The sequence below is a fragment of the Pollicipes pollicipes genome, unplaced genomic scaffold (genome assembly GCF_011947565.3).
Source record: "Pollicipes pollicipes isolate AB1234 unplaced genomic scaffold, Ppol_2.1 Scaffold_4219;HRSCAF=4965_pilon_pilon_pilon, whole genome shotgun sequence".
NCBI lineage: Eukaryota > Metazoa > Arthropoda > Thecostraca > Pollicipedomorpha > Pollicipedidae > Pollicipes > Pollicipes pollicipes.
In genome coordinates this window covers 30,277,713-30,301,398 of record NW_023596448.1, presented here as the reverse complement: position 1 = coordinate 30,301,398, position 23,686 = coordinate 30,277,713, and the positions used below count along the sequence as shown (strand labels likewise).

Genomic DNA, 23,686 nt, shown 5'->3' with positions numbered 1-23,686 from the left:
GCCATTGTTTATGGCTTATACGAAGCAAGGGTCGTATTCCACTACCGGTGGCGAAGATTTCACATTTGGCGCAACGGGACTCAAGTTTTTTGACAGTTGTGGAATACTCAAAAGAATTACTCCATTAGGCCATCCACCATCACTTGGCTGTAATAATAAGTAACACTTCATTCAACAAGGGTAATGAGAACTAACTGTTTCGCAGCCAGATTGAGAATGCATGCTACGTGAGACAATAAAGCGTGTTTTTCTGGTTCTGTCAGACTTTGCGTACGCATTGTAGATGGGGCAGCTTTGTGGATTGAAACAAGACATCGCCCAGGGTAGCTGTTGCAACACCGAGGTAAAATGCATATGTGGTGATGTGCCTTCCATTCCGGGTTGCGCGGTGCATCGCGGCGGAGACGAGGCTTTCTTGCCCACATGAGTAAGTACTTATTTCCTATTCCGCCTTAGGGTAATGGTCGTTGCTCCGTGAATGGTTCGCGTAAATTTGCAAGCACTCGAAACCTACGCGTGGGGCGGAGTGTTTCAAGCTTTCTTTGTATTTATCACATAAACATTTTGACACATTAGTGTTTAGCAAACATTACAGAACACACGCACTGGAAAATGCAAGGCAAATGAAACGTATTACTTCCATAGCGGCGTGCAGGAAGCCAAAGAAGATTTCGCCCGCAGGCCCGGCTACTTCAAATCGAAATTCTGAGCTAATCAAGATTCCGAGAAAACCGATATTAGTGACCAAATCGCATGCGTTTCATGTAACAATAAGTAAAAAGCACAGGCGAAGGAATTTCAAAAGGTGGGGGTGAGCCAAGCTCAGGGCGTACCTCAGGAACTTTTTCTGGAAAACAAGCCCGACGACAGGGGGAAGGGTGGGGTGGGTGGGGGGGGGGGGGGGGGGGGGGAATGGAGGTTATTGCTCCTTTTGTAATGACTGCTATTCTAGATATGCATCTAGAGCTGTTTCTCACTGGTGCACACTCTTGCCTATCCAACTCATCTATGTCATTCGAGAAATAAGGCTTTCCAGCTACTCAAGGTAATTCGTCCATTTCAACGTTGTCTGTCCTGGGAAGCCGAAATTCCACGAGCGGGTAGGCATTTTGGGTCACTGAGGAGGCGTCTGCCTCCACAGGGTAGATGCCAAAATATGGCCTGAGCATAGGCTGGTGAGAATTTTGAAAGTGAATGGATGGCTCACAGTACAACAGGTTTTGCGTGCGCGTTCATTTCGCTGGCTGTTTTTCAAGAGATAAGACTTGTCACGGCATTTTAGACGAAAACAAATTCGGAAGCTTGAAACTTCCACAAACCATGTGACAAAAGCCATAGAACTGGAGATTCTCCTTTGAAATTCAATCCACAGGATGAAGGCCCTTCTGTCATATATTCCTTGTCTGAGCTCTGCTCCCGTCCCCCGTCGGTGGCCACTGTCCTGGCCCGGCTGTCTACGAATGGCTGACCGCGAAGTGATGGTATGGCTGTTTTGTTGCACACTTCTGGGTCAGCATTCCTTCTAATTAGGATGTAAAACATGTGTTGGACATCTACAACAGTATCTTTTTCCGAATTATCTTCCTTAACGCAACCCTACCCCAGATTATGCCACCGGAAAGCTGTCTACTTTAGGTATGAATTGGCCAAACGGATATTTAATCGCCCATCATTCAACGTAGATGACTTGATCTGTTTCTCTGTGTAGGCCGGGGGTAGCCAGAGCCTTGCTAAGAGGAACACAGGGTTGACAAAAGCCCCGTGTATGGTGACCCCCCACAAAAAGATATCCCCGGATGTAGTTTGCTTGTTAACAAGGGATACGGTTTTCTTCGTTTCATTGTATTTTTACGCTGCAACCAGAACAGAAACCAGCAGCTACCGTGAAATCAATTCTGTTCACATTTTTAACACGCGCCCGGGTGGCCGGCTAGATACCCTTCGCTCGGGTGAGGACCCACTGACCCACTGAGATCTCGGGAACTAGGGGAGCTGAAGACACCAAATTCATAGGGTGTGTTGACCTGTACGTGAACTTTCTTATGTCAAAGTTTGAAGTTCCTAGGTCATGACTTTCAAGTCAAATAAAATTAAACAAGGTCAGATTCCAGGTTGGTCTCTAAAGTGCACCCTGAACCTAGATAACTGTTTGTAGACAAAAGGTCACATGTTCATTTAAGGTCAGTGACCTTGCTTGACTTTTTGAAGGTCATAGTGACCAAAGTCATACAAGACTGCTCTGAGTTTTGCATTTGAATAAGCGACAAAGGTTACACTAGTCAGTACTTTTCTAAAAACAAAATGTTGACCTAGATCATTCTGGGTCAATGACCTATTCTGACCTCTAAGCAGGCCATGGAATACGCATAATGCGGTTTCTGCTATCAATAAATTCGAAATGAGCACCAGGAACTATCACATACAGCAAGCCCTAGAGTAATAAAACAGGTTGGTTTTGACCTTGTTCTGATCTCTACACCTCACCTTAGGTCAACGTAATTTGTTCATGCAATATTTGTATTGCCTAAGACGGCATCTCATAGATGTATGGCTTCGTCTGATACTCCAGTGATGCATCAGATTGAACGATTCACTAGAAGTTGACTTTGCTGAAACTATGGCCTGACTTTGATCTGCCATAGGCCAGCGACCTTAAAAAGTACATCTTAATTGTGTTATGCTAAACGATCCTCTATTCGATTTTCTACAGCTATGCAAAACATGGCGCGCCTGCGCCGCGCCGTTCGGAAACCTTGCTGGAAAACCCTTCGGGAGCGAGTCAATTTGACCCCCCACCCGAGCGCGTGTCAAGGTCAATAAACTGCAGAAATCAGGCGTTTAAGGACCGCATGGAATAAGTCACCGGTGTCCTTAATTTGCCATGGCTTATCAGACTCTTTCTAAACCGATAGAACTCAGGCGCTTTGTCATACACCGGTGGACGAAAATGATAACGGTTCCTAAATAATTACCTTTAAACACTTGAATCGGCTAGTAATACAAAAAATGTGACATAATTTTGAGCGTGCGTACTCGCAAATCTTAGTTTAAAAAACCTCGACGCCAGGCGTCGCAGTCTCCGTAGGCCGCGCAGCGCTGGTTCAACAACTAATACTGAGCCTTGGCCAGCGTGTGGACCAAAATGATGACGCTTCTAAAGGAGGTACTTTTGAATGCTCTAGGACATCAAATCTTACATCTGCAAGGCAGTCTGGACGCATATTTTACGTGTGGGATTTTTAGACTGATGATAAGAACAGATTGGCCCTTAGAGCACCGCGAAGTGGTACTGGAATCTGATGGTGGAATTGGAAGAGCAAAGGCAGATCCTCTATTTTTCGTGTTTCTGTAACTATCGATCTGTCCAGAAGGCAGATTAACACGGCACCCGCCGCCTGGTGTCACTTGCAGTGGCCGACGCCGTCCAGTTTACGGACGCTGCAACCCAGACCATAGCTGTACTTGCTCTCGAGGCTGCGGGCGGGCATGTTCAAACCTTTTAATACACTTTTCACAAATCCATGCTGAAAAATGAGCGTTTTTGGCAAACATGGGATGGCCTTACTTGTTTTTAAAAATTTATTTAGACCTATTCTATTCAACAATAATGAGACCGCCACTCTACTCAACAACAATGAGGCCCCTTATTTCCTTCCGGGCAAGAGGCCCCTTGAGTAGAACACCAGGGGCACATTACCGGTTCCGTTCAAGAGCTGAGGGGCCACTTGCTTGTCTCATCGCGAAGCGTCTTCTGGCTCTCATTCTGGCGACACGGGGCGGGATCTCCTGGTCGATCCGGAAGACATTATAAGGATATATGATGTCACATTGTTCCCACCCCCCCTGATACGGGAGGCCTTCTGACCTGCGCAGTTGGCCCCGGATCAGCACAGAAACCCTCATTGACGCAATAACATCCCTGATCGCCAAAGGTGGTCCAATAATTGTCGCACAGGCTCCAGTTCCGTGCTTTTCTATTTTTTTTTTTAGAAATGCCTGAACATAGATTGTAGATGAAATGGGGTCCTAAGCTTGTATTAACATGGCTGATCCATGTTCGTTCTAAAATGTTCAGGATTCAGTCAAAATTGATCACTGATAAAAAACTATGTAATATGGTTTTGAACATACGCGCTCGCAGTCAACGGCCCAAACACCCGGCGTTGCAGTCTCCATAGGCCGCGTGGCGTCGGCCTGCTGGGATATTTGGCGATGGCCAATAAGCATACGAAAAAGGTGACCCATCTTGAGGAACATGGATGGTGAGCTAGTTAAATCGGCATGTATATTTAAATGTGGGGCAAAAGTGAGCTAAAAACAACATTAATCTGAAAAGTGTGGGGGGGGGGGGGCAGTTAACACTGCTGGCCTCCCACCCTGAAAAGTGGGGAGGGGCATGCCCCACATCCCCCCCCCCCCTCCTGTTCCTACGCCCATGGTGGAAAGTGCAAAAGGGTGGGATGCTCCCTTTGATGCGCAATCATACAAGTACATCTCATGACGCGCAGTACCTTACAATGGCGTGCCTCCGAACATTGCATTGGTCAACGCTCTGCTCCCGGGACACCCTCTGTGTGTTACGCGCTCCGGGTGTCATGGGCCCCGGGTGTCACGGGCTGCGGTTGTCACGCGCCGCGAGTGCCACGAGCTCCGAGCGTCACGCGCTCCGGGTGTCACATGATCCGGGTGTCGCACGCTCCGGGTGTCATGGTCCCCAGGTGTCACGGGCTGCGGTTGTCACACGTTCCGGGTGTGACGTACTCCAGGTGTCAAGCGATTCGCTTGTCCGACAGGCGCCCCTCGAGCGTCCACTGCTCCACACTCCAGCTGCTCATGACCTCCGTTACATCCACAGACACGTGTATTGCACAGTAAGACGGGCCCGCCAGCGACCCGAGCACGGGTCCGCTGGTGGCGCGGCGGTGACACGAGGCGCGCCCGCCAGCGGCGGCGTGGGGCCGGGCGCACAGCAGGCAAGCAGCGGCATGAACGGACCGGTCGGCGACTGTCCACTGCGCTGCCGCCCGGTGGAAACATGGGGAGCAATGCCGGCGGCTTAGCCAAGGGGAACTTTAAGGGCCATGAGACCCTCCTCCTGGAGGTGACGGGGCGTTGGGCCGAAGGCCCAATGGCTTTTGGCAATTTCATACACACAATGATTCTAAAGCATAGCAAGGGCGCCGATACATCAAAACACGACCTCGAACCTAAATGCTCCTCCGAATCTCAAAGAGGGGCCGTTGAGGGAAGAGGTTCCTATGACCTACGGCCTGTGCTCGGCGAAATCCCGACTACGCCACTGGATGAATATGATGACATCACAAATATTTTTCACTCACATTTCGCACATTATGCAGCCTGCAGATGGGATCATCTACAAACAGCTATGCCAAAGGCCAATAGGTTCCAGCAATGTTAGTAGAAACCAGTGCGCACGTTCTGTTATGAAACGTCAAGTGTCAGTGTCTTCTTCATTTCTCGCCTGTACGCGGTGGCACCCACACCGTATCTCGCTGCGTTTGCAGGGGTAGCGCAGCACTACCTCATCCGAACAGGGCGTCAAGATCAAGCAAAAATCACCAAGTCACGAGATCACTCCACTGGTTCCTTGTATAGAACGGAACTTCTAGGCACGCAGGCGTCGTGTTTGATGGCTCGTGCTGTGATTAGAGTCCGGCGCGCTTTCTGAGATAAATACATTACACAGAGGGCTTCGCCACAGTACGGCGCTACCCGGGACTAACGGCGTCACGAACACTGGCTGAATAATTACAGATGAAGCAGAAGTCTCGCCAGAAGCGAATCCGAACGCTAATCTTATCAATATGCCCGGATACATAAACAAATAATGCTGGCACACAGCTGTAGTGGCGTGTCAACTCGAGGTGCGTGTGTTAGGTACATTCACCCACCAGGCACCTTGCATGGGATGTTCGCCACGCATAGTTCCCACGGTACGCATCTTAATCATAAACGGTTCGGGGAGGTGTATATGGACACTGACAATGAACATCGAGGAGTGGCAACTACACCAGAAGCGACTTTTGCTATTTTGCAGGCGCGTGGTCTACTGTGCCGAGCGCAGTGCGCGGGTTACTGCACCGAGCCCATGCGAAAGGCGGACATGACACCGAACACCAGTTTCGCGCCTCGCGGAATGTGACAGTGAACACCGAATTCCACGACGACTTTCCGCCGCGCACGCGACGCACTATAGGGGAAGCGCGCTTCGCGCCATATCATCACAAGCATGCAACACACACGGAGGTTCCTCCGGCCCCTTCCCTTGACCGGCCGCGGCGAGCGACCCCGCCCCTTCCCATGACCGACCGCGGCGAGCGACTCTGCCTCGCGTCCGACAAACCACTCCTAGTTGGGGGTGTCGGCCACCTTTCGTGAGCTCGTCTTGGACCCGTTCGAGGGCATAGAGGAGGAGCCGGTCTTGCGCGACGAGGGGGCGCTGTCGGCCACGTCGGCCGGCCAACAGCAGGTGCAGCTTCGGCCGAGCTTCGTGCCCGACATGTGTCGACGGATCGTCTTACGCGTGTTCTGGCGTAGCGTAAACAGCAGAAAGATGAAGAAGCCCTGCAGACTGTTGATGACGTCCGTGACGAACCTGTGGCAGGCATGCCGTTAGGAAGAAGCAAACTTGGCACACGGGACGCTGTCAGGATGGGTGTGATGTCAGTCCAGGAGCCTTCCTGACATCAGGCAGCGCTTCACAGGACGCTGTCAGGATGGGTGTGATGTCAACCAATGAGCCTTCCTGACATCAGGCAGCGCTTCACGGGACGCTGTCAGGATGGGTGTGATGTCAACCAAGGAGCCTTCCTGACATCAGGCAGCGCTTCACGGGACGCTGTCAGGATGGGTGTGATGTCAACCAAGGAGCCTTCCTGACATCAGGCAGCGCTTCACGGGACGCTGTCAGGATGGGTGTGATGTCAACCAAGGAGCCTTCCTGACATCAGGCAGCGCTTCACGGGACGCTGTCAGGATGGGTGTGATATCAGTCCAGGAGCCTTCCTGACATCAGGCAGCGCTTCTGTGATCGGAGCACGTCGTGGGCTATGACTTATGGCCGGCTACTCAACACCGCGGTGTTCAGTCCATTCCACTGCGTCGACTGGATTCGATTGAATCAAACGACATCACATGATACGGGCTGGGTCTGCGCTCGATTTAGACAAGCGACGAGGTCAGGTGGATTGAAGAGCATTTGACACTCAATGTCACATGAGACCACGTATGAAGTAACTGGGAGGCTGAATACCGAGGCTGAACAAGGAGGTTGGACACTGAGGCTGGGCACTGGGGCTGGACACTGAGGCTGGACACTGAGGCTGAGCACTGAGGCTGGACACTGAGGCTGAACACTGAGGCTGGACACTGAGGCTGGACACTGAGGCTGAACACTGAGGCTGGACACTGAGGCTGGACACTGAGGCTGGACACGACACTGAGGCTGAGCACTGAGGCTGGACACTCAGGCTGACCACTGAGGCTGGACACTGAGGCTGGACGCTGAGGCTGAACACTGACACTGATCACTGAGGCTGGACACTGAGGCTGAACACTGAGGCTGGACACTGAGACTGAACACAGACTGGACACTGAGGCTGGATGCGGAGGCTGAACATTTAGACTGAGCACTGAGGCTGGACACGGAGGCTGGACACGGAGACATATGTCCTCAGTGCAGTAGGTTGGCGCAAGTCGTCACGGGTTCTCCAATTATGATAGATGCTTGCACGCGCGGCACGGCCTGCGCGCACCCCCGGTTTGTGAACCACGCATCACCTGTGCGCTCATACCTTCCACACTTGACCTGCGCGCCTCCGCAACCACGGAACTGAAGCGTGTGGATTGCGTTGGTGTCTGCAGGTACTTGTACATAACGCGATGACGCTTAGTATTGTCACTGATAACACTTCACAACGCTCACGGGGCGCGAAGCTTTCACTAGCGGAAAGATCACGAAACCATAAACGAACAAAATTATTGGATCGGCAGATCAACTTTCGCGTCAACGGGACTTAGAAAATCACAAGGATTCGAAAATTAGCATGCATTTGGGCACCCACAATTTGTTCGGAAAGCAGCACCGACGGCTGTTGGACGTCGAGCCGTATTTTTCTGGGGTTTCCACCCACTCGACCATCCCGCTATTTCCTAGTAAGTTTAAGACTGAGCCTCACGAAAGAAAGCGGCGGTTTGTCTGCTATCAATGGGCGAGCATTGGAGCGCTTAGGCAGCTGCGATCAATTTGCTGGAAAATCCCCTGGAGATCCCAACGAATGAAATGTGCGTGCGCGGACGGAATGGAAGAGGGCCACAGCGAAATTCAGAAAATTGTGTCTGGTGACAGCTTATCGAGCTCAAGCACATTAAGTGCCCACTCCATCCATTTTGGCAGCTTATCTAGCTACCTGTGCGACTTTCCTAGGCGTGGCGCTGTCGCCAGGTGCTTGCGACTTTGACTGTGCGTTCCTGCATACATTGCTCACTCGGACATCCATAGCGCAGAAGTTATCGACGTCGAGTGCATCCTTTGTGTGACGCATTGTTGTCGAAAAATTGAGGCGACCGCGAAACGTGGTGATTTCCGACCGCACTTACGATAGAGCTTAGAGAACATGCATGGTGGGCGTGCACGCAATCCGCTGCCAAATCCTTCCAGTGAATTGCTCGTGCATATGCTGTCATTATCTTTCTCCGCTATTTTGATACCATCTGAATCATACGGCTCGCGAACCCCATGTGATGTGATCTTCCGGATGAGTGTTTTGATGGTCCGTAGGCCGGGTTACACAGCAGACCGGCATAGCATTAGCGAGGCCCATGCGATAAGCCAGCTGGAGAAATGGAGAGTTATTTAACTCACGAGCGACAATAAAGAGGATCCATCGAACCGCCAAAGCTTGGAACATTTCCGGGGGTTTGTCTGTGTTGGACGGCTTATCAGTGCGAAGGGACCTTCTGCATTTTCCAACGAGTCGTTCGCTTGGATTGGCTATTCTTTTGATCGGTTCTTGTTTTCGTTTTCTCTGAGATGACTCACGTCCACCATTGTCGCAAATATAGTACATAACGTGATGCAAATAGTGCAAAACTGGCACTAGTAGGCTAGCACAACGTGCAGACGCAGCCTTGGCATCACCAAACAAAGGCGCAGCCAGGGGATGAAATCGGTGAGACAGCGACACATTACTTCACGGGGGATAACATAATTGACCACTTCCGGTGCGTTTGGAAAAAGCCTGGAAAATTGTGCGTCAACTTTCGAGGTGAGAGTTTCTGGCATCTGCCAAACTCACCAGAGCTCCTTGGGTCCGAGGTGGATGGAGAGCGCTTCTGCAATCCACGTGATGCCCATCACGATGAAAAGGTTGACGTAAATCTTGAACCTGCGGCGGAGAACTCCGGCTTAGTCCGGTTCGCCGAAGCTCGTGAATGTTGACGGGGGACGCCAGCGGCGGTAATGAGGCTAGACCTCGGGAAAGTTTTGACATGAGGTGAGCTGCGAGCGCTGCATATGTCACGAAATTCCTGCGTTCATGCAGATATCATCCCTGTGTCTTTGATGAACCCCAGCGCCTGATCCCGATGGCAGCGTGGGTCAATGGTCTGCAGCTGGCCGACCTCGACAGCCTGAGAGCCTGCCACCAATACGGGGCATTTCCCAGCGCCACAGGTCTGATGATGCTATTTTGGCGGTTCGCCTTGCCTGCCTCTCCGCAGCCGACGCTGGTCACCATGACAACAGCTCCAGCGGTGAGGCGGACTGACGGGCGGCGGAAATCCCAAGCGTAACCTGGCAGCCAGTCACGAAGCTCGCCTGCACTTACCAGTCACTGTCAGCGGGGCCTGGCAGTTCACCTCGTGCCATAGGCCAACTGTAGTTGGGGATGGAAGATGTGGCGGGGGGGGGGGGGGGGGGCGTAGGTGCGTTGGGGCAGCATCACGTGGTTCCGGGTGTGACCAGGATCTGGTAAGGTTACCAAATGTAAACAGGAGAGCTTCATGAAACTTAACGGCAGGTGCGATTAAGGTTCTGTTTTCGCCATGCCAGCAGCGCTTCTGACCCAGTAACGACGCTGAGTTTAGCAAGAATTCTACGTCGTTGCTCGAGCTGCACCACACCGCTACCCGTGAGGTGCCCACCGCACAGGTGTCTGGTGCTATCTCCCGCAATCTCAGCGCCGCCCGCTACGAGGCTTGCACAAGAGCAGTGAGGGTTCCGGCCAAAGGTTGAGCCACGGACCTCCCAATCCCTTTCCCTGCACACAGTGAACCCAGCTGCCTCGTCCGCGCCAGCCTTGCCGCAAGATTGACAGAGAAGAGAGAGGCCTGCCGCGTCGGTGAATAAAAAACCGGGTTTAATGTTCGCGTTCAGTATTCACCACGGGAATTTCTGCTGCGCCCCTTGAGCAATCCACGCGTGGTCGGCGATCCGTGCAGCGTGCTTTGCGTCGCGATCATGGTTGTGATTCGTGCACGCGAAGGCAGAAGCAACGCCGAATAGACATAGACGTAACTTCCAAAAACGGCTAACGAACTCGGCAGCAACGCGCTGCAGACTGGGCTGGACACCCGGCTAGTAGTTGGAGGGGGCGGGGGGGGGGGGGGGGGGGTTGCGTTTGGAGCGACATCAGAGACTGAAGGGTTGGTCAGCGCGAAGCCACTGTAGTCATACTACCCCGACCCGAGCTGATGATTAGGGATCTCATATGTGCGTAATGCATATACCTTCAAAAATATTTCACGTTTGAGAATATTGAAGCAGGCACCAGATATGATGAAACAAGCTCCCTTATCACTTTTGGTAAAAATTTTCAGCGGAAAAGACTGCTTTAGACGGTACAATTCTCTGTCGAGTAAATATGCTCTTCAATGCGTTACGTCACCGTACCTTGAACAACACTGATCGACAGCCAATTGACGGCCGTCATATCTGGAAACCGTGGACGCGAACGCCAGATATGAAATCCTCGAAAATTATATTTTCTTGGCCTTGATCACCGCATGGCTTATGGAGCTGTAGGCTTTGAATGACGTTATTTTGACGTCATGAATGACACGGTGAATTTGAAAGACTATTCCCGATATACCTTCCCCATTTTCGCGGGAGTGCAGCTCAGAACCTAGAGGGGCTTAGGTCTTAAGACGGGCAGGATTGTGAACAGCACCGAAATGTCTTCAAGAGCTTCAAGCTATTTCAGTTCAAAACCTCATATAAATGTGGCACGCTCCCTTTGAACGTGACTACGGATTGCCTAAACGCTGCCGCAGACCAACCGTGGCTGCTGAAGCACTGCAAGGTGCAATTTATTTCTGCGACTTTGTGTCGGCGTGTCGACAAGCGAATCGACAAACAAAGCATCCCAAGTAAAAAACACGGCTCGAAATTCACACTTAAAATTAAGCCTACGGGTCAGCTCTAGCTCCTAGAGCCCGTCGCAACACCCTTTCCACCCGCCGATCCGAAAGGCAGGCCGCTTAAGGCAGACGGACAGCGTCCTCACCTTTCGGCGCCCTTCTTCTGGTTGCCAGCCATCCGGGTGTCCTTCTCCGTCTTCAGCAGGTTACGCGCCGTCAGCACGAAGAAGACAACATTAGCAGACATCAGCACCAGCACCGGGCCAGTGGAAGTAGGCCAGCATCTCCCAGCTCCCTGGAATGGGGCACCGAGACGTCAGCGTGACGTCATTGTGAGCGGTGACGTCATTGGAGCTTTGATCGTGACGTCAGTGGAGCCATGGAGAAGGGGGATGTCAGGATTTGCCACAGCCTGGACGGAAACCGGTGTCGCAGGATTAGCCAGTGACACCGGTTTCCTGAGCCGTAGTGAGAGGCAGTATACGATCTGAATCCAAAGCGCCAGCAACGGGGCCCGAGCAGCAGTGCCTGCACGCTCCCCCCCCCCCCCCACGCAGATCTGCACTTTGAGATTGCAGTGCTCCTTTCACGTCACCCTCGCATAGATGGGGTACGCCGTATCACAGGGGTGGCAGAACGACATCAACGTAAAGCTGGCAAGAAACAGCTAAACCAAATTTCGGGACCAAGACAACCGACAAAACGTTAATTGTGTTATTTTCACAAGTAAAAATAAAAGTTATATGATTGAATTTATTGATGATTTGTATTGCAATATGTTTATCACGGGGCCACGTCTACAACCGCCAGCTGCCATCAAGCCATAAGAAAACGAGCAGACAGCACATTAGCCTTTGACACCAGCAGGGCTGAAAATTAGTCACCCAAACGTGATTAATCGAATTACCCTGGCAAGGGCGCACCGATCGTACAGAAAGATACGGCCGTTTCAGCTGTCCTGATCGCTTAGCCATCACCATTTTAGGGCCACACTTGACGTGCAAAGACCGGCTTGATTGGCTCCGATCCTGTAATCATCACAAGATCCTAGGTCCATTCGGGACCTGTAAGTTCTGGATCTGAGTCATGCGCCACCCCGGCACTCCTCAATCGATCCAGATTGTTAGACAGCCAATCAAAGTGGCGACAGCCGATCAGTCGAAAGTTTCATTGGCCGAACGTGACTATGTCATAATGGGATTGCAATGAATGACAATGAGCAAAATGGAAAACCGTTAAATAGCCAAATAAGCGACTTTTTGGTCGCAATGTGGTTTTCAAGAACGGCAGTGCGACGAATGTCAATATGCCAAATAATAAACTAGCCGAATCATTCGGAAGAAATATGCATAAGACCATGGAAAATTCACTGAATTGCTACCCGTGAGCACCCCCGCATGAATTTATCTACGCATTAATGAGGGGGTTGGGGTAAGTGGAGGCTAACTAATATTGATAAAGACATGGAATAACCTCGTCAATCCGTGTAAGTATGGAGAAGATGGGGTTGGAATTTACCCCAAGTTAGGAAATTTTTGTTTTTTATGTTTAATAGCGTGGTCTAAGGTAGGTGATTAGACTGCCACACCTTTGCTCACGGTGATGAGATTAAGCGCGTTCTTAATTTTGTACTTATTTTTCTTGATTCTGACCTGAAAACGCAGTGTTCAGGGAAGATGCATAATTCTGTTTTTTAAACTTGGTATGACTGGTAGCACGTGAACATGTGTTTGAATCTGCAATGTACCGCTCACATCTACTTCATGTGAAGGTAGCCTATTTCAGGCAAATAATTGAGACAGGTATGGCCTGCGGCCGGCGGCAGCGGTCTCGCTGAAGGTCAGTTGACGTCAGAGGGCAGAACGGACCGTGCCGAGCATTGCGGCACGTTAAGCTTTCGCCACCAAATTCTGCCGCTGACCTGGAATTGCGCGATCGGGTGGTAGGGGTTAGGGCTCACACAACAAGCGCTGCTTAGCATGAGCTCTAATCCCTGAAATCCATTCTTTCAAAGGGTTCGGATCAAATCTTTAAAAAAACTGTACGCTTCTGCATTGTGTATGCTATAATACTATATATCGCATGGAAATGCAGGCTGAAATGAAAGTGCCACCATTGCCCATTAAAAATACTCTACCTACAACTTATAGCACACATTTCAGCGCATGAACCTTGGGCTACTTGGCTGATTGTGGTTCGACTAAAGAGCGTTTCGACAAATCAGCAGTCGTCTAAATGACAATTCGGCAGGAGATGTTCGGCAAGAGCATTTCAGCAATTAACAGTCGACTGAAGTCGACGTCCGCAGTGAACATGCAGTTAAAAAAAGTGTCGACAAACAAACTTTCAGCAAACATTCCATTTTGGTTTATTGACATTTCGTCAATATCGCATCTCGGGCAAAAAGGCATGCAGTTATTGCCTAGTTTGTATGCGACGTAAGTGCAGGACAGAAGCAACAGAGGGATCGTGCAGATGCCTCAGCAAAGGATTAGCGATGACCTCATGGCCATACTAATGCAACGAATGGTGTTGAAGGTGAAACATGTTCTGTTGTCTTCAGTCTATACACTTAGCATGTTTTATTATTCCGCGCGAGGAGGGGAGGGAGGGGAGCGTTACTCAGTGAGTTGCAAGATAATGGGGTCACCCGTTTGGAAGCCGTATCAATACGTTTGTAATGTTTGACTTACCCGTTCTTGCACGTTTATGCATGTTGAGCATCTGTGATATGTGATCATCCAGATTTGTGCGGTGGGACCAGTGGCACAGACGGAGGGAGGGGCCCAGAGGCACGTGACCCCCGCAAGACCGGCAATTATGGGTCAAATTTGAGGGCCCGAAGGGTTGGTTCAGGTTTGCATTAGTAGGCTTGGCCCTGCGGGCCGGGCCCTCAAAGCAAGTCAGAGGGCTCTCTGCGCCGATTAGGGCCCTTTGAGACGACGAGGGCATTTATGTCAGTCAGGCACCTTCCACATCGTATCGATCTGCGCCTGAGAGCTCATTTCCCAAAGCAGGGGAAAGAACGCGCACGCGATTTACATTGGTCAGGGCCCTAAGTCAATGAGGAGCTCCTGTGTCAGCCAGGGGCCCGCGGTACCAACAAGGGGCCCTGTGTTGGCAAAGGGCCCTGAGTCCGCCAGGGTCAGTGTTCGAGGGGGCCAGAAGAGGGTCCCATAGCCCACCAGGATCGACGATCAAGGCCCCGATTGGAAGGCTGAAGGGTCTGAAGGATCTGCCGGGCTGGCTGTAGCTCATATTAAGAATCCCTGTCCGCAGGGCCATTGCCACAAAGGTCCGTAAGAGAATCTCTTAACCAAATGAGAACCCCCTGGGACAATGCGGGACTCTGTTCTGGTTATTTCAGAGGCCGTCAACATCGGACAGCTGGCTCCCTGTCGATTTGAGCCTTGAAACGGCTACTGCGAGGATCTGGGGCTAACTGTCCGGATTAGAGGGCTTCCCACGTCAGGGAGGGGACCAATGCATGATGTAACTTCTGGGGCCTGCGGTTCGACCAGGGACCCCGCCCCCGTGTCGCTGGAATGACAGCCGGTAGGCACCCCGCGCTGGACGGAACGGCCCTTCAGCCCCTGGCCGGGAACCCTAGTGTTATCGCACGGAAGTCCTTGCCCGCAAAAAAGGTAAGGAGTCTTATTAGTGTTCAAAAGGGTGACTCGAAATCAGGTCAAAATTAGAAAGGCCTACCTAAGTTTGCCTGGAAATGTTCTTTCTTTCGTAGAATCGATCTGAAAGGCAATTAAGAAAAAATGAGCCTACGCGCGTACAGTCTCAGGAACACGAACACGAACAGGCCGGAGTTCCAGTTTCCGTAAAACCAAACGGCGTTGGCCACTGCAGGAGATAAATACCAGGCAGCACGTGCCGTGTGCGTGAGAACGACCAAAATTATGTTTCCGAAAGTAGTTTTAGGAAATAAATTTGTGGCGCACCAAGATTAGACTCGGGTGTTCACAGTAACACCGCACGAGAATTACAATAATCCATCTAAAAATCGAACAAAAAAAACTTACGCTTGGGCTGCCTCCTAAACGTAAAAAAAATGATGGCTTAAAGCATCCACAAGCACTTATTGCAGATGCATTGCATTTTTCGCCCGTCACCGTCCGTTGGCCGCCGCTCAGTGTTAGCCGTAATGCCGACGCTGCTTACCTTATGGCAGCTGTAACGCCGGCTGTCTGGTTATTTGTTCCAAAGACATGTGGATGCTAATGGTCAAAACTACGTCATGCAATGTTTCTCATTGATCGATCCTAATTTAGGTTAAATTTTCCCGACGAACATGGGTTTGCCATGTTCTCCATATTTTTGACCACTTTGCGTTACACAATGTACGTTCACGGGGACCTCAAGATCGCTGTAAACCGATGTAAAACTGTCAAAGCCTCTGAGCTTTATCGGTTCAGAAAAAAATCCACTCCACCATTGTGCAATTAATAGTGCCGGCGGCTTATTCCATGGAGTTATTTCACGTTCGCTTCCGTCCGGCTTATTGACAAAACAAAAACAGAATTGAACTTTGAGTAGTTTCTGGCTTCCGTTTCAGGTAAAGACTCCAGGTTTCAGAGGGTACACATAAAGATAACATGTTTACAACCGTACCCCTCTAAATCAAGCAGGATATACCAGTGATTTTATTTTGGGTCTTTCAGCAAAAGGCCAACCTTCTGTTTGCCAACCTCTTGCCCCACTCCCCCTCACCAAGGCTCTGACTGCGCCCCAGTATGTGCAAATACATATGTTTTATAATTACCCTGCCGCTAGCATACGGCAAAGCCCTTCGTGGGTAAGAAATCTCTCAATCGGCCCGCCCACTACCCATAGCAGCATACACCAACCCGTCCATTGCCCGTTAAACATGCGGCTTGCTCATCCGACATGAGCCCGTAACAAACGACTTTATGTGTCATCTAAGTCATGATAAGCAGAGGCGTGTGCCGTCGATTGCAGAATATGGTGAGCCGGCGATAATTTGGTGCGAAATAGCATACTATTAAAGTCAGTTTATTTGGCTTCCTTCAGTTTATTCCACTTTAAAATAAAAACAGCATTGCACCAACCAGCACCTGCTGGCTTGTCTTCCAGTTATTCAAGAATATACGAATCTGTGTGTCTGTGTTAACTCTGCGCCCCCTCTCCTTACCAAAGCTTTGGCTGCGTTACTGGCAAAGCCCTGGCTGGTCCCAGTACAAAGCGCTGCACGGTTGTGGACATCCCGACATGGAAAGTAGCCCGGCCATATCGTGCAAGACGGCGAGGTCACATAGATCCTGTTTTCAATAGTCCTTCGGCGCGTACGAAGACGCTAAATAATGATGTGTCGATCAGCAGCGAAATGTGTTCTTCATTCGGAAGACGCAATCGTATTCTAACCCTTTTGCGGTAATGTGTGTGATGCAGCATACCAGTCCATGCTAGAAGCGGCAAATTATAGCGAAAGTTCCACAGAGCATCTTAAATTCGCGTTGGGTTGCAGTACGGAGGTGGCGGGGAAAACCCAGGTCGTGATTTCCGTTCAAGCCAGCCTCCGTCGCCACTTGACGGCTGTTGCACACCGGCCACGACTTAATCACGGTTAAAAACCGTTGACCTCTGGCAGAGCACTCGTGTGTGCCCGAGCCACAATGGTGGACTCCAAGCCTCTCGTGAAGACTGGGCCGTCGTTCCCGACACGATGGTGGACTCCCAGCCTCTCATGAAGACCGGGCGATCGTTCTCGACATGATGACGGCCGCCGAGTTTGGCTACCGATTGTATTCCGCTGAGAAAGAGGGCTATTTGTCGCCGATGGACAGCTGTGTCATGGCCTCGTCCCATGATACGGGGCGCTTCCCATGCTACACAAAGGCCGAGGTGCAACCAATTGTTAACAGCTTGGATGGAAATGCCAATATAAGTTTTAAAAGCCTTGTAATGACAATGTTGTTCAGGAAATGGCTTCCTACATCTCCTCAGAAAATATTACACAGTGCTTTTACATTGTTGCACAAGTTTTGGAAAGTAAATGTCTTGTACTTTTTACCCCATATGGCATCTACATATCGCGCGATCACAACCCTTAACATCTAGTTCATTCTGTATCGGAGAACACCAAAGCGTGTCGGAACATCTCATTGCATGCTGCTTATATAACTGGTATTCTTTTAACAGGCGCTCCTGTTAGAAGCCTTTGCTTACGAGCACGTTAAACACTATAACGCTGTGGATAAAACATGCTGCCAACGTGACCTCAGAACAGTGGAAGTAGAACAAATCTTTATCTGGAAATCACTCGAACGCGCGGTATTGAATCCGATGGCCCCAGCTCTTCTGCGCTTTCGGCCACTTGTCACATGTCGACGCCACATATCCACGCGTCACATGGCGACGTGCCAGGCAGACTGTGCACCAGTCACCAGCCTTCGAAAACGCCATCACCACCTCCGTCGTGGCGTTTCGCAAGGAACCCCGTGCACAGACCCCTGATCACGGGCAGCTGCTGGCCGTCGTTCACCCTCAGTGCACGGTGCACGCTGTGTGCACTGCATGGTGCCTGGCCCCGTTCCCACTCCGTAAAAACCCAGCCCAGAGCCCGGACCTCCATGTCTTATTACCGCCGTCGAATCGCGCCGCCGCAGCGTTTGGGTACAGCTACCCAGGTAAGGTCACCCTTCACGTCACCGTCACGGCAACCGCCCGCCGCATTCAAGCCTTCACTGATGTGCAGCTGCTCCAGGAGCAACAACGTGCAACCAGGGACGTAACGAATCACCAGACGACATGCTGGAATACCTGCTTGAACCGCTGCCTCGTCAGTAGTGTTGACTAACACATTTTGGCCAGTTGCTGCACAGTTTCGGTCGGGCCGCAGCACCTCATCGCAAGTCTGCACGTTCAAGACCTGAAGCTGACAGAAGTTTTCGGATCTGCGCTAAATGAAAAGCTGTGGGTTAAACATCTTCAGGCCCTGCGCAGAATCGATTGGCGTCGGTGGTCAGCCGAGGGCTAGTCAAAACATCGCACGCAAATCAGCATCACTGACCAGGACTATGGCTCGAACGATATGCCCTACAATCAACACCTCTGAAACATTCCTTCAAACCTTGTAAAACCGAATGAGAGCCACCCTAGTTCCAGCGGAGTGAATGATGTTGAGCTAGGCCACAGTAACGTTATTAATTTGTTAAAAACCGCCAGCGGCGTCGCTTTCGCTGGGCCCGAAACATTAGCAGGCTCCAATAAGCCTGCGGGAAATGAATGAGCCCGCACGAAACGGAACGCTCCAGCACGCTACGAGAGGGCGGCTGGGGTGGCCACTGCAGCCATGACCCCTCCCAAGACATTTGCCCAGCTTTCGCCCGGCTTTAGCGCATCTGGTCGCAGATTTGAAACCTGCACCCAGACCGACATCGGTGACCCCAATTCCACGCTGGATTCGCCCCTGACTCTACACATGTCGCGCTATTGTGCAGCCCATGAGGGGACTGTGACAGTGTATCAAGTGTGGTTCTGAGGAATTATGATGGCAAGGTGTCGAACACTGCGAATCAGATTCGGAATGGTTCGGATATCGTTTGATTTTCATCTACATCTTACAGCAGCTTTAAGTCGCTGAACATGTCTGCATCATACAGCGCAGACTGAACTTAACTGCATGTTGCTTAGAGAACGCGGGAAAATATGAAACTCGATGTGAGCTATTTGAGATGCATTATTGCTTGAAGTGATTAGGAATATTAATTTGAAAAGAACTAAACAAAAACCCAGATGTTACGATAGCGGAGGGGGACAGCGGCCCGGATGGGAGGCCGACTGTTCCACACCGCTTTCCCTGAAACACTGGCACTAAAGTCCAGGCCACGTCTGGACGCCAGCCAGGCGTCGTCTGGGCCAAACAGGCGTCCGCAAAGGAGACCCAGCTGAGATAACAAGAGCGGCAAGTAGGCCGGGTTCCGGCGAGTGTGACGCAACAGATATCAAAGAGACATTCAACACCAGCTGGGAAACACTACATAAGGTCAAAGGTCATGCGTAGCACGGGCCCAGGTGGCCGGTGGAATAGCCTTTGCTCGGGTGGGGGTCAGTTTGATCCCCTGAGATCTGAAAAACTAAGAGGGCTAGAGACACTTAAGCCACGTTTGGGTTGGTCTGTATGTGAGCAGGGATTACGCTAGGCGGCATGTTCCTAAAAAGCACACGTTGACCTGGTCCACTTAAGGCAGTGTCCTCTGACATTTACGAAGTTTATGACACATGTTTGTCGCGGTCCATGTCATTTATAAAGTCGAAATAAGCACCAGAAGCTACCCCACCAAACAAGCCCTGAAGTAGAAAAGGAGGTTAGTTTTTCCTTGGTCTGACCTTCATACCTGAACCCAGGTCAACGAAATGGTTGTAATTCTAAATTGAGTTTTCTTGCGTAGCAATGTGTCTCAGACATGTGTTGTTTCGTCTAACACTCCGTTTCTGCATTAGATTGCACGATTCCCTAGTAATGATCTGCCATAGATCAGCAAATTTGCAAGGTACATATAATTTGTACGCCAAAAGATCAAATACTCAGTTGCCTACCACCATGCAAAGTTTGGCGCGGCTACGTCACACTGGTCGGAATTCATTCTGGACAAAAATCTTCGAGGGCGTGGACCGCCACCCGAGCGCGCGTTTAACGACAAACAAAACGATATCGGCATGTAGCCACAATGAGTTGTTCAGAGGTAAAGGTGGATGGCAAGCATGTATTTCGTCCTTGGTACTACACATGTTGTAAGCCAATGATAACCTAATCTAGTCATCATTCCACCGCTGACTGGTAACCCAACGCCCTCCCAATATCCCCCAACATCCCCTCCTCCCTCCCATTATCCCCGATGAGACGCGTGCGGGACTGTGACCGGCGCGCTCGCGACCCGCCCAGCGCTGCGTTCACGACCTCGTTCCCCGCGCTCACGATCCGCCCAGCGCTGCGTTCGCGCCTCGTTCCCCGCGCTCGCGATCCGCCTAGCGCTGCGTTCGCGACCTCGTTCCCCGCGCTGCGCGTACACCAGTCCACCAGCCGTCATCACCAGACGCCAGCCAGGCGCGGCTGTGGGACCTCGCTTCTGTTGTTTCTGTCAGCTCGTTCAGCGTGACGGTGTGGGGACACTCGATGACCTCGTGGCCGCCATGTGGCCCCAACAAGGAGGGCGGGGGCTGGACGCGCTCGGTATACAGGCGACAGCTGGGGCAAGGGCGTGCGGACCAGGGTAGCAAGAGCGGTTAGGGCAAGGGCATGCGGACAGCACAGGAACTGGCAGCTCCTCAGCTTTGATCCAAAGCCAAATGAGCTTTGATCAAAGGATCAGAGGATTCAGAGGATAGCTGGAAAATTTGTCTTCCTTTGATCAGCTTTGATCTCTGAAGCCCTAACGCACTGAAAGATTCAAAACTGTTACTACAACGCTCCATTTTCGAAAATGGTTGAGCCGAGCAGCAGCCTGGCCCACGCCCCTATCTTCGGCCGTACTTTTTACTTAAGCACCATAGATGACTTCTTTAGTTCCCTTATGGTGGGTGCTCACTGACCTCCGCCCCTCTCCCTCCTTAATGAAATCCAGGCTGCGGCCCAGGGACCAGTCAACGTTTCTGCCCCTCCCTCGTGTCACCAACGTCTGGACTTTCCCACTGGACGCCAAAGGATAGGGGACGGGGAGAGGGGAGGGGACGGTGCGAAGAATACGGCGCCAGCGTCTTGACTGTGGCGAGGGGCGGACAGACTCGAGACAGGAGTTGTAGCGACCTTGTCTCACTGACAGCCCTCCAGAGCAGACGGATGGGTGTCGTCGGTTTGATCGGCGGATGACGTTGGCCAAGTCTGCGAGAACTCTGAGACAGCTCCGACGCAACGTAGCTGTTCGGCCTGGGCTCGACAATTTCTGCTTGCGTCAACGTCTACGTTTGTATTTGCAGCGGCCCCGGTGACAAAAATATGTGCCGTCGACGTCATCCGTGACGTCATGGCCCTAAACCTCTACGCCAGTCGACCTTCGCAGCGGCCCGCACGACTAACGACGAACGACGGCAGACTCAGCTTGTGCGTGACGTCACGTGTCGTCGCCAGTGCGCCTAGTCCTTTTCGGGTACTTGGTGCAAGATGGAAAGGGCGTAACAGATCCATGTACTAACAGGTTAGTTGCAGGCATACGGTAGACGGCGAATGAAAAGAAGGTGGGTCATCGTAACAAAAAGCACAATTTGTGGTTTCCATAATTTGCCATGTTCGTCCGCACGCAAAGCATATGCCGACAAACAGGAACGTTTTGCATGAAAAACAATTTCATGAATAGGTATTACGAAAACAGAAACGTGCCACGCTGCGAACACACCCGGCGCAAGTTCTGCATGCCGTCCCGTAGAAAAAAAAAAAACTTTTTTAATACTCAGCGAATATACAAATAGCCTAGAAGGTCTCCACATAACTCGCGAATTTTCCAATGTTAAAGAATCGAAAGCAAAATGTCTAAAATAAATAAAGAAAACCAAAACATTGAGCGGTCATGAATTGAAACACGAAATTTGTTTCACAAAACAGCTGATAATTGCACGTGCTTCGCCACCAATGGCGGCTCTTCAGAACTGATGGTTTGCTGTCACTCGCTTGATCCACCGACGTCGTCAGCCAATTCTATGACGAAGCTGTCTGCCTTGAGCCCTGCGCCGCCGATGATTTATGCTTGCCAAAGCAATCTAGGAAGGGAACGCTCCACGCGTTTCGAGAAGTCTGGACGTGAAATAATCGAGAAATAAAGGGAGTTTTCCACACGAGACGCTGAGAGCATAAACGGAAGAGAGGTTGTTAGGCGACGGCAATAAGCCTAAGGACAGGTATCTACATAGACTTTCAAAACATCCGTCACCTTAAAACCTAGAAGCCATCACTCATCACATAACTCAACAATACCAGCAGCATCATGAAGGAAGTAAATTTGCGTCGAAATACGCTCAATATATATATGTATATATATATATATATATATATATATGTGTGTGTGTGTGTGTGTGTGTGTGTGTGTGTGTGTGTGTGTGTGTCTCGAAGATGAACGGCCATTGTTTCCAAACAATGCCACGCATCTAATGCATGTTTTCTGAAATGCTGGAGATGCAGCTGCAGTCCAGTGGCCAATACAGTTCTGGCAATGGCTGTAAAGGCCTCAGAACTAGATTGGCGGCCATGACGGTCATAGTCCTCTCACAGTGCCACGTCGATCGTCAGATCGGGTGAAAGAAACAGCGTTCTCCAAACTGCCTCGAAGCAGCAGTCATCAGCTGCACCGCACATGCCACAACTACATGACCGCATAAGCTTACACGATTCAATACCTGACAGAAGACTCGTGCGATTTAGCAGCAAACTTACTTACAAACAAACTTACTTACCCCGTTAGCCCATACGCGTTTTGACTTCGAAACAATATAGCGCATAAGGCTACGCACCAGAGAAACCACAAGTATCAAAGTGCACGCCATCATTACGGTTCGGAGCTGTTGTGAACGAAGCGCCGAAAGGATGAAACTTGATAATGACTGCTAGAAATGTACTATGGTCAAAAGAAAGATGACAAAAACAAAGGACTGATACGATTTAAATAAAATCAGCGTAAAGGATGTGTCAGAGACGGGGCGAGCTGGGGATAGGGAAAGAGGCCCGGATGGTGGGTCAGTCGCCCTCTGTGGATTTCTCTAGACCACTCGCGGTGTCGACGGGGCGGGCCGCCGGCAACAACCCATCTGAACACCAAACCCCCATCGGCCAGGCCGCGTTGACGTCGCCGTCATTGCTGAGGATTTGTGACGCAATCCGCTGCGGAGGCCATATGACGTCATCTGCCTCTCACCCTGGCAGGAAGGGTGGGTGCCGCGAGGAATCGCACTCCGTACTTCTGGTTTCTCCTACGCAGACGCATTAACCACTACATTGCGGGCACCCCGCCGCGTAGACGTCGGGCTGTAAAGTCTAGAACCCTAGGACTCGCAGACCCTACGCGTGTGACGTCACACCCGGCCGTTCGATTGGTCGATTGCTCGACTGATTCCTCGCCTTGTTTAGTGCCTCCTTACTGGTGGTAAATGTCCACTTTACGATTTATTACTGTCACGCCCGCTGGAGCCCTCCGTCTTTGCCGCTCTTGTTCCATCTGCTGCGCCTCTTCGCGGACGGCGTCGGGCTGGTGTCCAGATGAGTCAGTTTAATGGTGGCCTGTCCCTGTTCAGGGGCACGCCGCGCCAGGGCTTCAAAGAAATCTCTGGCGTTAGTTGGCCACACAACCGG

At 51.0% G+C, this 23,686-nt stretch overlaps 2 protein-coding genes across 2 annotated transcripts in view; both read right to left on the bottom strand.

The window, feature by feature from the left end:
• Positions 1-4,856: 4,856 nt before the first annotated feature.
• Positions 4,857-11,629, bottom strand: LOC119095999 (G-protein coupled receptor Mth2-like). The gene is made up of 3 exons (XM_037218870.1): positions 11,526-11,629; positions 9,318-9,407; positions 4,857-6,616 (listed from the first exon to the last, which is right to left on the bottom strand). The coding sequence occupies exons 1-3, from the start codon at positions 11,624-11,626 to the stop codon at positions 6,370-6,372; spliced, it is 438 nt and encodes a 145-aa protein (XP_037074765.1). The 5' UTR covers positions 11,627-11,629; the 3' UTR covers positions 4,857-6,369.
• Positions 11,630-11,642: 13 nt separating this feature from the next.
• Positions 11,643-23,686, bottom strand: part of LOC119095154 (putative G-protein coupled receptor Mth-like 1) — a gene marked incomplete at its 3' end in the record, with an annotated part of 35,618 nt that continues 23,574 nt past the window's right edge. The window contains exon 5 of the mRNA XM_037218035.1: positions 11,643-11,674. Within this exon, the coding sequence (XP_037073930.1) occupies positions 11,643-11,674 (32 nt within the window). The remainder of the gene's footprint in view (positions 11,675-23,686) is intronic.

Bases quoted from the DNA above. Each gene is read 5' to 3' on its own strand.
- LOC119095999 (XM_037218870.1), bottom strand. From the start codon at position 11,626: ATGTCTGCTAATGTTGTCTTCTTCGTGCTGACGGCGCGTAACCTGCTG. The intron at 9,408-11,525 runs GTGAGGACGCTG...TCTCCGCCGCAG, and splicing joins CAGAAGAAGGGCGCCGAAAG to GTTCAAGATTTACGTCAACC. The intron at 6,617-9,317 runs GTGAGTTTGGCA...TGCCTGCCACAG, and splicing joins CTCGGACCCAAGGAGCTCTG to GTTCGTCACGGACGTCATCA.